The following is a 16,883-nucleotide window of genomic DNA, read 5'->3' as shown; positions in this document are numbered from 1 at the left end:
GTTCGGACGGGAAAGCGATATTCTAACGGAAGTACTCAAGCGCAGTCTGGGTTGGTTCCGTTACAGTCCATACTGTCCCCAGTGTATGTTAAGTCCTGTTTGTGTTCAGCCACTGCACTGCAAGCTGTCATTGGCTGTTATGTTGTAAACAGCCACCTGTATCCTAGCAACCAATCATGCTGTGGGGCTTGGCCGCCAACGTAATAGCAACCAGTGATGGTGGAGGGACAGATTTTGGATGCAGCAAAAAGAGCCCTGGCATGGCCGAGAGTGTGATGGCACTCTACAAAGAATAGGCTTCATGTGAGTAATAAAATAATTTTTTAGGGTGTTTAAATTTTTTAATGCTTGGATGCTAAAAGGGGATGTCAGCTATTTATATCCACAAATGGCTTTGAAATTACAGCTAAAAAGCTTTGTTGTAACACTTCTAATTCATTAAATCACATATTATGTGCCGTAAGTTAGAAGTGCGCAATATATACAGTTGTGTCCAAAATTATTCAACCCCCACTGAAATTGAGTGTTTTGGCCAGTTTGACATTGCTTTTGATCATTCAGTCATCTTGCTTACATTTACATTAAAGAGGCACTTGTAGGTCAGACAAATATAACATAACAGTTATAATGAAATAACCACAAATGTCTTTTCTGTGCTCACAGCATTATCAGTTTTATTCAACCCCCAAGTGACATTCAATCTTAGTACTTAGTACAGCATCCTTTTACAGTTATAACAGCTTTTAAACGTGAAGCATAGCTTGACACAAGTGTCTTGCAGCGATCTACGGGTATCTTCGCCCATTCTTCATGGGCAAAGGCCTCCAGTTCAGTCACATTCTTAGGCTTGCGCACTGCAACTGCTTTCTTTAAGTCCCACCAGAGGTTCTCAATCGGATTTAAGTCTGGTGACTGCGATGGCCACTCCAAAATGTTCCAGCCTTTCCTCTGCAACCATGCTCTAGTGGACTTGGAGGTATGCTTGGGATCATTGTCCTGTTGAAAGGTCCAACGTCTCCCAAGCCTCAGGTGTGTGACGGACTGCATCACGTTTCCATCCAATATCTCCTGGTACTGAAGAGAATTCATGGTACCTTGCACACGCTGAAGCTTCCCTGTACCTGCAGAAGCAAAACAGCCCCAAAGCATGATTGACCCTCCACCATGCTTCACAGTAGGCAAGGTGTTCTTTTCATCATAGGCCTTGTTCTTCCTCCTCCAAACATAGCGTTGATCCATGGGCCCAAACAGTTCTAATTTTGTTTCATCAGTCCACAGAACACTATCCCACAACTTTTGTGGTTTGTCCACATGGCTTTTGGCATACTGCAGTCGACTCTTCTTATTCTTTGGAGACAGCAAGGGGGTACGCCTGGGAGTTCTGGCACGGAGGCCTTCATTACGCAGTGTGCGTCTTATTGTCTGGGCTGAAACTTCTGTACCCACATCTGACAAATCTTTTCTCAGTTCCTCAGCAGTCACACGGGGACTTCTCTCCACTCTACGCTTCAGGTAGCGCACAGCAGTCGAAGTCAGCATCTTCTTTCTGCCACGACCAGGTAGCGTTTCAACAGTGCCCTTTGCCTTGAATTTGCGAATGATGCTTCCTAAGGTGTCTCTTGGTATGTTTAACATCTTTGCAATCTTCTTATAGCCATTGCCCTTCCTGTGAAGAGAAATCACCTCTTCTCTTGTCTTCCTGGACCATTCTCTTGCCTTCACCATGTTTGTAACCACACCAGTAAATGTCTAGAAGGAGCTGAGTATCACAGTCATTTTAAAGCTGCCTAATTGGTGCTTATTATGCTTGATTGCTGCTCGGTGACATCCACAGGTGTTTTCAATACCTGATGGAAAGCACCTGTATGAACCTCTGTTCTTCAGAGTGGTAGTCTTTAAGGGGTTGAATAATTGTGGCAATGAAGAAACCACATAAGAACCATTTACTACTGTATTACATAAACAATTGATGTCATTTTAGTTGCATTTGGGTAGTTACAACGTCCTTGTAGGATTTGATTCTGAATACAATTCCAAATGTACACTATAGTCCCTAAACCCCTTTACAGCATTGGGGGTTGAATAATTTTGGACACAACTGTAGATCCATAAGAGTAGAAACATATTACTGACTATCCACTGGCTCATGCATGTGACGTAATAATTTGTGCAAAAGAAAAGCTGATCCTAACTAAAACTAAAAAGATCTATAAGGCCCCTCAGATTGGCATTCTGATTAGGTCCGCCTGTCAGCATTTCTGGCAGACCTAATCAGAAGGTTCATGCATTCCTATGGACAGGCAGATGTAAATAGACTTGTGTCCATTTACACCCGCCTACCTCCGGGTCCGATTGGGTCCCCTAAAAAAAGATTGGATAGGAGGTAGCTGAGTGTAAACTGACAGCAGAGTCTTTTTACTCCCTGCAGCCCATAGCTAGAGGTGGATATGTGTCCACTCTGCATTAACTGAGCAGACACTGATGTGTCATCCACCGTTTCTGCTTCAATCCGCAGGGGATCAGCTCACAGATCATAGACCCCCCGATGATCAGAATGGAATCTCTCCCATATGAAAGGGGCCTAACGTGTGTTATATTATTATTATTATTATTATTATTACATCGAGTTTATATAGCGCCAAAGGGTTTGCTCAGCGCTGTACAATAGGGGGGACAATACATGGCACAGTACAAAAACAGACAGCGTACGAGGGGTAAGAGGGCCCTACTCTTTCAAGCTTACAATCTAGGAGGGAGGGGGTAGTGAAACAATAGGAAGTGGCTGAGGGGAATGAAGTGGCTAAGGGGGATGAAGTGGTGGGAGGAATGAGGGAGGATGGCCGTTAGGTGAGGGTGGGGTAGGCTTCCCTGAAGAGATGGGTTTTGAGGGAGCGCCTGAATGTGGGGAGGGAAGGCGACAGTCGGATGGATTGGGGCAGTGAGTTCCAGAGGATAGGGGAGGACCTGGAGAAGTCCTGCAGTCGTGCATGGGAGGAGGAGACCAGGGAGCAGGATAGAAGGAGGTCCTGTGAGGAGCGAAGGGTACGGGTAGGGTGGTACTTGGGGATCAGGTTGGTGAGGTAGTCAGGGGCAGTGTTATGAACGGCTTTGTAGGTCAGGGTTAGAAGTTATATAGTTATTGTATAGCAATATTCTTTCCCTTAAATTGGTTAAGAATCTCAAAGCATTAACGTGGGACTGCACTGTATCTGAGGCACCAAAAACCAAAAATTCTATATAATTTATATTTAATATTCAAAGTAAACTCCCCCATCCATCTATGTCCATGCTTTATCTTGCTGAGAAATCACTTTGAAAAACACCCCCTTGCATTTCTGGCAGTGGCCATCTTGTGTAAGGGCAGATGATGCATGTATCATTTACTTCCTGGAATCCATCTGCTCTTAGGTCAGGCATAGGCTAAGCTGAGAACCCTCCCTCGCCTTCTGAAGACTGCAAGGATGTATGACAATATTTGCCTAGGCAAGGAAACGAGAAGGTAAATGAAGAAATGTAAAAAAAAAGTTTAAAAAAGTAAATCTGATATACTTTCCTATTTACTAATGCTAGCAGCATAAGGATTAAAAATAGTCATTGTTGATTGAGAGCGTGAAGTTCTGCTTTAACCACTTCCCATCCAGCCCATGTATATAAACGGCCTGATGAGAGCAGTGTAGTCCTCCCGCTTCCCTGCCTGTGCGTGCTCCCTGGGAGTGCGTGGCACCGCGATCCAGTGCCCGCTGTGTCCTCTGGGCACAGTGGAACACCAATCGCTGTAAGGGACCTCTGTGTGAGGTCCCGATCATGAGATCATTGATTGGCCAATCAGTGATCACATGAATAGTAGAAAGCAAGATGTCACTTCTAGTGAAATCTGTGAATGATCACAGAGGTCACATGGTACAATGCTATTCACAACAGCCTTGTACAATGTGACAAGCTGTGACCAATCACAGCTCACACAGTATTTCTCAATGACTGCAAGAATGCAGCCAGAGAGAAGGAGAAATGATTGGTTTTACAGCCTTTATGGGTGTAAAAGCAATCAGTGTAAAAAAAAAAATAAAATCTTCATCACCCCCCACAAGTAGTACAGTGTCACTATGTCATTTTAGGGTGTTTACATTTTTTAATGCTTGGACGCTAAAAGGGGATGTCAGCTATTTATTTCCACAAATGGCTTTTAAATTGCAGCTAAAAAGCTTTGTTGTAACACTTCTAATTCATTAAGGAATATGGTGACACTGTACTGCTAGGGTGACAGTATGTTAAAAAAAAAAAACATAATATAAGAAAAAGTCAATTTTTTTGAAAAATTATAATTTTTGGTTATAAACTAATTTGGGTTATTTTTTTTTTACTAAAAAGATAGCTGAAGAAATTTTATTTATTTGCAAATTTTTATAGAAAAACATTTTTTTTTTCAAACTGTTTGGACTTTTAGATTTATATAGGAAAAAAATAAAAATCCCAGTGGTGAATAAATACCACAAAAATAAAGTTTTGTGTCTCAAACAAATGCTAAAACATTCATATGGGTACAGTGTTGCATGACCGTGCAATTGTCATTCAAAGGGTAATAGCACTGAAAGCTGAAAATTGGCCTGGATAGGAAGGGCTGAAAGTGTCCGGACTTGAAGTGCTTAAAGAAATCGTAACAGACTTAACTGATACATTACTTGTGCCCAAGTCAACAATATGCAAATACGTTCCTTTGGCAAACCTGACAACTGGAATAATTACTTGTTGACCTCTGAGTTGTGGCTTCTGTCTGAGGAGATGTAAAAAGCAAGTTTTGTAAATTTCCGGAGACTCAGCATCTCTAGTATAAACATTTTCCTATTGGTTCTGCAGGACGTACACATGCACTTTTTAGTGGCTGAAGATTAGCCGCATAAACCCTTTCACTTTGGTAGGAAGCAAAGGATGTCAAGTTTCATTTTCCCCGTTGTCACAGCATTTAGCAATGGAACAACATTAAAGTAATACTAAAGCTAAAAACGTGTTTTTACCTTAATGCATTCCTTGCATTAAGATAGAAAACATTTTCTATTTCTCTGTTCCACTCCTTCCCTGTGTGAAGAAGAAGAGAGCGGAGAATAGGTCCAAAGCTATTCATGGTTACATCTATTCTCCCCTCTCTTCCTCTTCACACAGCACTCAAGCCATTGGCTCCTGCTGCTGTCAATCAAAATGTGAGGAGGAAGTGGGAGGCTATGCTAAGTCTTGCTGTGTAAATCTATGGAGAGTGGCTCCATAGACACACCTCTTGGGAGCGTTCAGACACTGTGTGCCTCCATAGCAAGCGGCTTGCTTTGGGGACATACAAAGAAGAGGAGGAGCCAGGATCGCAGCCGGGGGACCCAAGAAGAGGAGGATCAGGGCCACTCTATGCAATACCACTGCACAGAGCAGGAGATTACAACGTTTATTATTTTAATGAAAAAAAAAGTTTGACTTTAGTAACACTAAGTAAATGCTGGATTTTTAAATTTTTTTCAATCTCAATAATGTACTATAAGTACTCCTAAGACTAATTGTTTTGTTGGGGCTATTTGGCTGTACAGAAAGCTTTTTCCTTTCAGGGCCGAATACTCACGTGTGATTGCTGCATGAGCGTTTACATGCAAGTGGCCGTGATTAGTTGTGGTAGCTGGCAGCCTCCCATTGCTTTCAATGGGGCTGCCTCCCACAGCTAATCATGTGAACCCCTTCTGAGGTTCTTGCATCTAATTGCAGGTATGAATGCACCCTAAGTGAACTTGTCAGGAAACCCTTTTTATGCCCATCCTAAGTAGTTTCAGTTTGCTAAATGGGAGCTGACTTTCCTGTCTTCAAGACTAAGCCCTTGCAAGTGCCATGCCCCTGTCCAATGAAAGTGCCCTTATTGGTATGAGCAAAATAAAAAAAATATATACTCTATATTATGCAGTTTATCACTAGCATCAGCAGCAAGTTTTGACTTTTGTCTTTTTGTCCATAGTTTCACTTTAACTCAAGGAAATGACAACCTCCTGTAACAAAGTGAAACCATTATTAGAGATGCACAGCCACCCAATCTTTTCTGTGTTCCCCAGAATGTTAACCCTTGCCAGGACACCCCCTGTTCTTTGAGCTTCGCTGTCCTTCCTGCCGGTTGGGGATCAGCATGGCAAGTGTCAATGATTGATGGGAAGGGGGACCAGCAAACATCCATTTGCTGACCTCCCCTAACTAGAGTGAACCCGGAATGACGTGTAAAATGTAATTTCCAGTATCTGGTGTCATTAGCTTGAATGGAGGGCAAGTGAGACTTAAGAGAACCTGTCTTAAAAATGTAACAGCATATAGAAGACTTTTTGTCCCCATATGATATAAACAAAATTTTAGTGGGGAAAAAAGTTAAAAAATTAAGTTTAGCTTGCCTCGGCCCTACTTACATGCATACAAACGTAAACACACCTGACGGGGGCACCTATGTATGAAATTGTCACTTGTAACATATAGTTACTTATCGTTGTGCACGCTGGAGCAAGAGCAATAATTCTAGGCTCATGATTCACGGTAGCTGTAAACTGATGACTTGTCGGGGCTTTTACTCTGTCACCTTTGAAAAATATAGGCTACCAATCAGGGGTGGACTGACAACTCATGGGGCCCCCGGGCAATAGGGGATCATGGGGCCCCTGTGTCCTTGCCCAAACTCAAAAAAGCCTATGAAAAAGGTACCAGGGGCATCTCATGGGGCCCCCTACTGACCCCGGGCCCTCGGGCAGTGCCCGAATTTCCAAATGGTCAGTCCGCCCCTGGTACCAATGTTTGTAATCGTTTTGCAAATGCATGCACATTTAAAACTTTACATTTTGAGTATCTATTTACTCAGCACAAACTTTTATATTTTGCAAAAAATTCAGGTGCACTAAAATTAACTTTATTATATAATTTTTTTCCTGAAATGTTGTGCTTGGTAAACAGTTGCGCAAATATCACGTGGCATATTGTATTGGAACTATGACCATTTTATTCTGCAGGGACTCTGCTTTCAGAAAATGTATAATGTTTGCGGTTTTAACTCGCCAGACGTAAAATTACTTTTTTTTTTAACGTGTGCAACAAATTAAAAAAAAAAAACAGCTCTGGCAGCAAAAAGAACAAGATACATGCTGCTGCAACCAGAAAATACAGATGCTTTTGTTAATTTGTTTTGTCCATTATATTTAACTTTTATTTAAAATATAAGAAATACCATACAGCAAGAGCTGCAATACTTTATTGTATAATTTAAATAAGAAAACTATTTTTATTGTCACTTTCTCAATATTTTAATATTTGAGGATATTCTAATTGTAATTATGCATCTGCAAGTTTTATTTTCCTACCCCTGCAGAACAAGCCTATTTTAAGCTAGTATAAAAAATATGAACTTTTTTGTTGATCACGTGATTGGTAAATTCCCTTAAAAATAACTGTAGTGAAATTACTGTGCAACATTAAGTTAAAATTACATGAGTTACTTCCATGTGTGTCCTTATTACACAAGATTCTATACTGAATATTGCACATTAGGAGAGATTAAAGCGAAGTGCTTCTCTGAGGACTTCATTACTTTGTTGGTAGAAGTACAGTGCATGTGTTCAAGATATGCTTTATTTCTAGTTAGCATAAATCTAATAAAGTGTAGTAGGTTTTTCAGAATCTATAATACATTGCACAGACAGGGGCGGACTGACCATTTGGAAACTCAGGCACTGCCCGAGGGCCTGGGGTCAGTAGGGGGCCCCATGAGATGCCCCTGGTACCTTTTTCATAGGCTTTTTTGAGCTTGGGCAAGGACACAGGGGCCCCATGATCCCCTATTGCCCGGGGGCCCCATGAGTTGTCAGTCCGTCCCTTTGCACAGAAATACATAAATGTAAGTTTACTTAAGAATAAAAAGACATACTTATTAGGTAATTTTATTCATCGGATATAACAATTCTATGCACTGTATACAGCATAGTAGCTCACACATATAGACAGTTCTGAAGTATGGCCATTGTAGACAGTACACAGGTGAACACTAGAACTGACTTTTGCTCAAGAAATCAATATGAACATTCTGCTCTACAGTGTATTCCTTGTATGTCTATCTGAATACATTGCTCTGGATGATGTTTTTGCAATGTGACAATATACTGTAAATAAAGACAAAAAAAACAACTCCCACTGATGCCACAAAACCTTTTTATCATGTGGAAATATTATCTACAATGCAGTGCACTGGTTTGACTATTTCTCTGGCTAGCAATATACTGTGGCACAAGCCAAAGCTGCTGGCTGCCCTAGGTAGTAATAGTGAGGAAATCTCATTACAGTACTGAGTTACATTTAGTGCTGTACCATTAGTTGATGTATTTATTAACAAAAGAGGATGTGTCCCCTTTTCGCTCTGGTGGCCTGTTTAACCTTAGCATGAGACTTACATAATCAGATGTCATAACCGCACAAGACATGCTTAGACTGGGGGCAGAGAGAATGGTACTGATGAGTAGAGCAGAGAGTCATCCTACTCTGATAGCAATTAGGTTCTAGAGATGTACACCCAACAGGACCAAGAAGAGGGGAATAGGAGGAGCAGTTGCTCCAGCCACAAGGTAATGTGATTTCATATGGGGGCACTGCATGGGTTCTGAAATGCTCTGTGCTTTCCAGCACTCAGCACTAAAATAGACTGTATTGTCAGGCAGAATGAGTTTTGCCTGACAGTGCAATAAAGCTCTGACCATGTTGAGAGACAGTGACAGGGGATCAGGTGAGCAACCTCTGTCCTGGGGGCTTAAATTTCACTCTTGCTGACCACCAATAGTTGGGTTAAATAGGACCACAACTGAGTACCAATGCAGGAGGAGGAGGTGGGGTTAACAACACTGCCATTACTACCAATGTGGAGGGCCACTGACACCAATGGGATTTACTATTGTGGTCACAGACACCATTTAGGGGTCTATTTCTGTGGTTTCTGACAAAAATGTGGGGGGTTATTATTGCAGCCTCTGATGCTGGTGAGCTTTGTGGCCCTCTATAGTTTTCAAGTTGATCAATGCTGTATGCATTATATATACATATTCAACACTCAATAACTAAAAAATGGCCATGTAGTATGAAAATCTTCATCCAAGATACAGAATAAGTCCCAACACCAACCAAAGCATGGATATGTTCAAATACTGCGCCGCAGTGATAGAGCCAAGCAGCTTACCAGATATTAGGACCCTCAAATTATAGTGGTCATAGGTGCTTGATGTATAAGTGAACACCCTGGTTCCATATGGCTTTAGCTGTCTCGATTAGTCGAGAAACATCCAAAGACTGATCGCCAAACTCCATACAATGTGGCCCAGAAGTATCTCTGTTGAATAGCAAGAAGAGTGTACCTCATATGGATAAAAGAAATGGAAAGAATATCCCGTAGTGAAGTACATTCCAAAATATTACCTTTATTAAAAGTAATGCACTCACATGGTTATCAGTAGAAACACTATATCTTTCACGTAAACCAATTAATTTACACGTATTGGGATTTTTTTTAGCAAAGACATGTAGCAGAATACATTTTGGCCTAAATTTATAATGAAATTAGATTTTTTAAATTTTTTTACTGGACATGTTTAATAGCAAAAAGTAAAAAAATTTAGTTTTTTTTCTCAAAACGATCAGCCTATTTTTTTATAGCGCAAACAATTAAAAACATACAGGTGATCAAATACCACCAAAAAAAGTTCAATTTGTGGGAAAAAGGAAGTAAATTTAATTTGGGTGCAGCATTGCATGACCGCGCAATCGTCGGTTAAAGAAACGCAGCTCCGTAACGCAAAAAATGGCCTGGTCAGGGTGGGGGGTAAATCCTCAGGAGGGCAAGTGGTTAATAAACTGAGTGACTGGGGGCACAGTTTGACATCTTTTCACTATGTACTGTATGACCTTTTCCCAGCACTGGGACCCAGAGCAGATAATCTATTACACCAGCAAAAATGTAGAAACTGTGCCTACACAGCAATGGAGACGCAGCCAGTATAAATGTGAAGTCAGGTCATTTAGTCTAGAAATGTTTTTATGAATTTTCTGCTGGCAGTTACTAACATTATTTATAGTCAGCTGGCAGCCCTGTAGCTCTAGCCCATGGCCTAGGGGGGTTATGCAAAGATCCAGGTTGGTGGTGGGTATGACGTACTCATATTGAACCAGATGAAATATAGACCACAGAAAAGCATTCTTTTTTTTTTTTTTAAGTCGGTTGAATCACAAGGCAGTGGAAATGTAATTTTACTAGAGAGATGGTTTGGAGTTTCTCATTAGTAGATCCAGACTTCTGGGTATTTTTGAAAGCTTGTCACCCAGCACATTTACTAGGTATTGTGAAGAGATAAACATTTTCTATTTTTTGTATAATGCCGTAGTAAATTTTATATTTTAATCTCTAAATATAGTACCATGCTACTTATTAGTAATTATAGTATATGTAAATCCGCATATACTTGAAAGGCAAAACATCTGTGTCTTTATATACTGTATGTACTTTTTTTTTTTTATAAGTTATCACATTCCCTCGGTTTTCAGCTGCATAGAAAACAGGGGGAGGAGAAACAGCAGAATACTAATCTTCCCAGTGAAAGGCTGTGCAGGGGGGTATCAGGACAAATCTGATAATTGGAAAAGAGCAGGCTGAATTCCCAGCACAGCTAGAGAACTGACCACACTGTTTTTTCATGCCTAGTGTACTCAGCTTTTCATAGGGAAGCAGAGGTACTGGCAAGAACACCAGGGATTTCACACAAAGAAAGCAATACAATGAGAACAGGATACTTTTTCAAACACGTACGTGGTACAGCAGACACATATTAGGAATATGAAATGTTGGGTTTACATTTTCTTTGAGTTTTAGTATGCTGTAACAATCATATTGTTACAGTGTATGTACAGACAGCCTGCATCAGTGGTCACAGGCTCTGTTTTGACAGCTCAGTAGTGGTGGTGAAGGAATGGGTCATACCATGTATACCCAAAGTACTTTTTTTGAAGGGTGTACCTGGTATGACCTAAGTTCAAACTGAGGGAATTTCTCCAGCTTTATATAAAATTATTAATTTTCCCTGAACTTTTCCACAGCAATTACCAGCGTATATTTTGTTTATGTGTAATACTAATATAACAATATCTGTTGGTATATACAGCACTATAAACTTACACTGGTATAAACTTTTTACTTTTCTAATGTCAAATTTGTTTATTTCCTTTCTTCCTGCTGTGCATTCCATGGAAACACGTTCTTTCTTTATGCTTTCTTGAATAAGTCATCAAATAAACAAATGTCAAGCTGTGATGGTTGTTTCCGATATGTTCTTGGTTATTTCCAAATTTATCTTTGTCTTGTGTATTCACACACTTTTATATTCTTTATTAAGGTGGATGTCATTGTTGTTCTGGGCGGACTTGGGGGACGTTTTGACCAGATTATGGCTTCAGTGGAGACACTCTATCATGCTGTCAAAATCACCTCCATCCCAGTATTAGTGATTCAGGATTCATCTCTTATCTATCTTCTGCAGCCTGTAAGTACAAAACTGTCAGCTCTCCTGACAATCATTGTTATAAGTTTATTTGCCATACAGTGGATATGTGATGATTTATATGACATTCATGTCTTATTCCTGTCATGGAAGGATCATTAACTATGTAATGCACAACCAACATTCTTAAAAAGTTTTATGTTGAAAAAAGCTAACACAACTAAACAAGAAACATTATGAAGTACTGACCAAAGTGTTTATGAAACAAAACTTGATAACCTCCGAGATAATCACAAGCCAAATCAAAATGATATGCAGGCTAGCACAGGCTCAGTTGGTTGAGTAGTTGATAGTTCTGACCAGCTATTGATTTGGAACAAAATGAAAATGTTTGGAGGTCAGGGAAAAGTAGTTCCTTCATTGACCGTTGTGTCACCTTTGATTAACCACCACCTTTAAGACAGATGCACATAGACAGTAATTCTGTGTTGTATTAAAGTATTACATGATAAGTGTACTTTCAATACTTATACTTTATTCTTGTTTATTAAGCCCACTCAGAAAAAACAATAAGCAGTACCTGGTTTGAAGAAGACACACAGATTTTGTGTTACTGTTTTTTTTTCTATTTTTTTTTTTGAATAGCATGAGTGTCTTAGTTCCTGACAGCTTTTTGTTACTTAATAGAATGTAAAAGCACCTCTTTTTATAATCCACACAGTAAAATGAAAATATCCACACAGCACTAGCTTATCCCATAGAAGTTTGTATGGAGTAATTACAAATGAAGGCCTTAGATCACACTGTTTTTAAATGACAAACATCATGACAAACATCACAAGAAAAAAATACAGAAAAATGCCTGTAAATAAAGAAAGAAAGAGAGAAAATATTCAGCAGGACCCTGATAATGCTTACATATTGTTTTTCCTTTCCATCAATACTCAAAATCAAGCTAACTGTCTTATCCAAAAAATATACTTTCAATGAATTGTCTATCCAAGTACTGTTCATTCAGGATTTCAAACCTAGAGATACCAAATATTTTTGAGGGGGGGAGATAGTTATCTGGTATATTTCCTGAAAGACATTCTATGTGACAGTGGCCTTGCTACTATGAAAATGGGCGTAGAAAGTACACAGGGTTTGCATGTATGCAGAATGCAGGACCCCAGAGTTTTGATTATGAGTGGAGAAAACTGCTTTAACAGCCTTTTCCTGAATTTTGTATTACCAGATTGAGCTCCATAGTTTGGAGTTTTAAAAGTGCTTCAGGAGGGAAGAAATTTCCAACATGGTGTCCAGGTCTTGTTAAAGACCAGCAGGGTTAGTATCCACATGTGCACAGCCCTTTTAGTGATAGATCTTGGCATAGTCCAGACCTCCTGTTAGGAGACATGTATGCGCTATCCAGTAGTCAGGTCTGCTCTGTTGAGGGGACAGGTGTATGCCACCCAAAAACATGGAGTTCTCAAGTTAGGAGACAGGAGGGTTCAGATGGGTGCCAGGAGATCCCCATATTGAAAGACCAAGGTGTGGGACTGTGCAGTAGGGTGCTGTAACTAAAAGCTGAGAGCCTGAGGAACCCAGGGAGCCAGGAGAACTGGGTGAGACAGTCTGAGGGACCAATTGAAAGCCAAAAGCCATGGTTTGGGGTTTAAGCAGCGGTACTGATGAGAAGAGAGTCTTATTTTGGCTATATCTGATTTTGATGGTGAAACAGGGCAGAATCAGCAGCGCAGTGTATAGGAGGCAGTAGGGTGGTGTACAGATGATCAGCAGAGCAGAGGATAGGGTCAATAGTTTGTAGGACATTGCACAGAGGCAATGCAAAGGTCAGGGGTAAGCAGGATGGGAGACAGGGGTTAGCAGGATGGAGAACAGGGGTCAGCAGAGTACAGGGGGTCAAATCCCCCCAATTCTCCCTCTTAGCCAAAATCCCCCCACCTCCTCCTAGCACAAATCCCCACAATCCCCCTTCCTAGCACATAACATCCCCATTCCTCCTCTTAGAACAAGTACCCCCCTTCCCAAATTATATTTTCCATTACAAATAGCCCCCCCCCCACTGCCCCTCCTCCACAAACCTCTTATCCCATGCACAAATAATTGTTAGCCTGCCACCCAATCCCCCCCCACACATAAACAATTCCCCCACCTGTAAGTTCCACCCCCTCCCCCCAAACTTACAGAAGGTAAATTGCTACAGAGAGGATGTGATGTGCTTTACTCCCCCTCCTGTCTTAACAATGCTCCTCTGTAGAGCAGACTAACACACACTAAATTGGACTGTACACATTTAATTTGTAATAAAAGTTATATTCCAAATATAGATATTTGGGACTGTTCTAGTGCCAGATACAAATCCAAAAAGTCAATTTCAATGAGAAAATATACATTTTTTTTTTTAGAAACATTTAAAATGTTAGCTATACATACATAGATAAAATCTCATAAGCCATATGTTGCAACACGCACAGAGAATAGTAAATACAGCTTCAGCCTACAGTCCCTCCTTTTATCATACTTGAATGTATAGGTTCAATTCCGTATATATCATAAAAACTGTGTTTTCTCTACGCGTTTTGTGAAATTCGTGAACGGGAGTATGGATGAACTTTATAATATATTTTATAATAATATTAATATATTAGTATCATCTCAAAACTACGTTTATTATACCCATCAAACAGTGATAAAAGACATTTTTACTTACATTCATGTTACACATAAACAGTTTATGGAAAAAAATAAGTTTTTTTCATAGGCCTTTTTCTGTATAACATGAATGTATGTTTATGCAAGCACCGACATATACCTATGCACAGCCATTGATTTCTACGAGCAGCAGCATGCAACACTTGTGGCTTCCCGGAGGAAAAATACACTTGAATATTATATAATGTCCCAGGCACCCTTAGCTGGTACAAGCATGTTGATCCGAACAATAAAGTTCACTTTTAAACCTTAAAGGATGCAATCTCTTGCCATGTACAACATATATGCAATCCACCAGATGTGGAAAATCCACTGCAGGCAATAGAGTCTATCATGTAATATGCCCTGTATTAAATGCCCATGAAGTGTTCAAAACTGCAGATATTGGTTTCTCTGGTGTTTGGGGATCTTAGCATCCTCAGACAATGGAGTCTTCTAGGTTTCACCTGTGCATCACCCAGATTGATCAGGGTCACCCGCTGTAAGTAAAATATCAGCTCTGACATGTTTCACCACTTGAAGAAGACACACAGACATTTTATTGGGATAAATGGGCAGTCTGTTATCACCATATGTAAAGCTCAAACTTTTTTTTTAGGTTTCGGATGTCATACAGTATGAAAGTATGAGCCACTGTCAGCTTTTTATTGATCTCTATTACTTCCCTCGGGGGATTCACCCTCTTTATTTATACTGGCAACCACTGTCTCTGGTAGAGAAAGTGAATAGAAATTAAACATTTTTGAGTTTTCACAGGAACAGAAGGTAGGGAAATCCAATGGGGACCTGAAAAAAAAATCCTGACAGGGGCCTTAACTGTACCCTATCCAAAATAGAAGATAGCATTGCTTTCATTTGACATACATTGTTATCTGACTGCAGTGGTGTTTGGGAGCAGCTTCTGCAGAAAAAAAAATGTAAACACACTGCTTAGTTATTATTATTATTAGTAGTATTATTATACAGGATTCATATAGCGCCGACAGTTTGCTCAGCGCTTTACAATATAACGGGAGACAATACAGCAACAATACAGTTCAATACAAGAGGGATAGGAGGGCCCTGCTCCTTGGAGCTTACAATCTGGCTGGAAGGCCCTGTGTGACTTAGGCTAAAGCTGGACCACACATGGTTTCGTTTTTTTTTTTGTTTTGTTTTGTTTTTTTTTTAATTCAGCCACCTGGCTAAATGGGAAAAAAAAGAACAGATTTACAGATCTACACATTTGAGGCAGATGAGGAAATCCTCTCCTCTGTGCCATTGTGTTCTGACTGTGTTACTCCCCCACAGTCAAAATATACTGATCAGCACTGCAGCTGGTTGGTTGCATGTGCTGATCAAGTGAAAATATACCAAAAATCCCAATCATGAAAAGTTGACTGATGGATTGACTTCTTAGGAATGGGAACAGCCATACATGAATCACAATTTGACTGAATTTAAGTTCACCCTTGCAGATGGAGGGATGGTAAAAATAGGCAGTTGAGCCATGATTGTACTACCCTCCCCCCCCAAAAAAAAAATAAAACTTACCCCCTATTGAAATAGAAGTATACCCAAACCTTTTTTGGCCTCGCTTCCCTTGTGGGTCACAGAAATGCACTTGCTTTTTTCTCTGCTGTGACCCTTAGTCAACTTATAGCAAGCTATTGCCCACTGCCAGTTGATGTGGCAGAGCTGCTCCAGGCTCAGGAAGGATCCAGATGATATTGTTGTGATCCACCCTGCTTGCTGAATGACAGTTGGCTCCAGTTCTTAGTGCATGACTGAAGCCAGCTGAGCCTGCCCATCTCTAGCCCAGAGCTCCAGTGAGCTGACAATCACCACTCTCTGCTCTGAGTAGATGGAAAACTGAGCGATCAACAGTCATGTGATCATTTAGTTCACTCGACGTAGGACAGTTGCAGCACAGAGGCGAGTATGGATGTTTATTTTTTTTATAAACAAAATACTTCTGCTTTAACCTCTTTAGACTAACCTTGCGCATATATGCGACTTCTTGTAAGGTGGGATTTAAAGCTGAGTGGCCCCTTATATGCCCCTTATATGCATCCGTTTGGAAACAATTTACGGTGCTGAGAATGTGCTTACTACTTACATGCGAACTATTAGGATGGTAGGCAGCAGATTAAATATTAAATATAGGTGTTAATTATAATAATTCTGAACTGTATAAAGTTTCCAAAAAGTATTTTCTACCAGTGCTCAGATCTCATCCATAGAAATACATCTTCAAATGGAAAACATCTGAGAATTCAGAATATATCCCATTATAGTGCCTCATTTATTTCATGGAAGCTTAGTTTTGTAAACTGAGTCTGTGGACAATATTTGTGAGATGTAAATATTTTTCTGTGAGCACTCAGCTAGAATGTATAAAGATTAAACTGCTATAACACAAAAACACACATTTGGATATGGATGACTATGTGCACAAAACAAATACGCAACTTAAAATGAACGTTTTAGCTTTTTTATTACTACCAAGAGCTGTTTAGAAAAGAGAATGTTTAAAATAACGTGTACTGTAAAATGTTTTATAAAAAATATTTAAAAAGTAGAGAACGAAGAGACGATCAACCAGTCCAAAGATTAAAGAGAATTTAGTAAAGCCCAGGGGATTTTACATTATGTGCCATT

At 40.1% G+C, this 16,883-nt stretch overlaps 1 protein-coding gene across 2 annotated transcripts in view; it reads left to right on the top strand.

Annotated features, from left to right (window-relative positions):
• Nucleotides 1-16,883, top strand: part of TPK1 (thiamin pyrophosphokinase 1) — a 667,330-nt gene that overhangs the window by 317,128 nt on the left and 333,319 nt on the right. For both annotated transcript variants that reach the window (XM_089687337.1, XM_089687330.1), the window contains exon 7: nt 11,421-11,567. In XM_089687337.1, the coding sequence (XP_089543463.1) occupies nt 11,421-11,567 (147 nt within the window). The remainder of the gene's footprint in view (nt 1-11,420; nt 11,568-16,883) is intronic.

The sequence above is a fragment of the Staurois parvus genome, unplaced genomic scaffold (genome assembly GCF_062004578.1).
Source record: "Staurois parvus isolate SC_StPar_1 unplaced genomic scaffold, SC_StPar_1.0 ptg000020l, whole genome shotgun sequence".
NCBI lineage: Eukaryota > Metazoa > Chordata > Amphibia > Anura > Ranidae > Staurois > Staurois parvus.
Note: the sequence above shows the minus strand (reverse complement) of the source record. Positions and strands in the feature narration are given on the sequence as shown.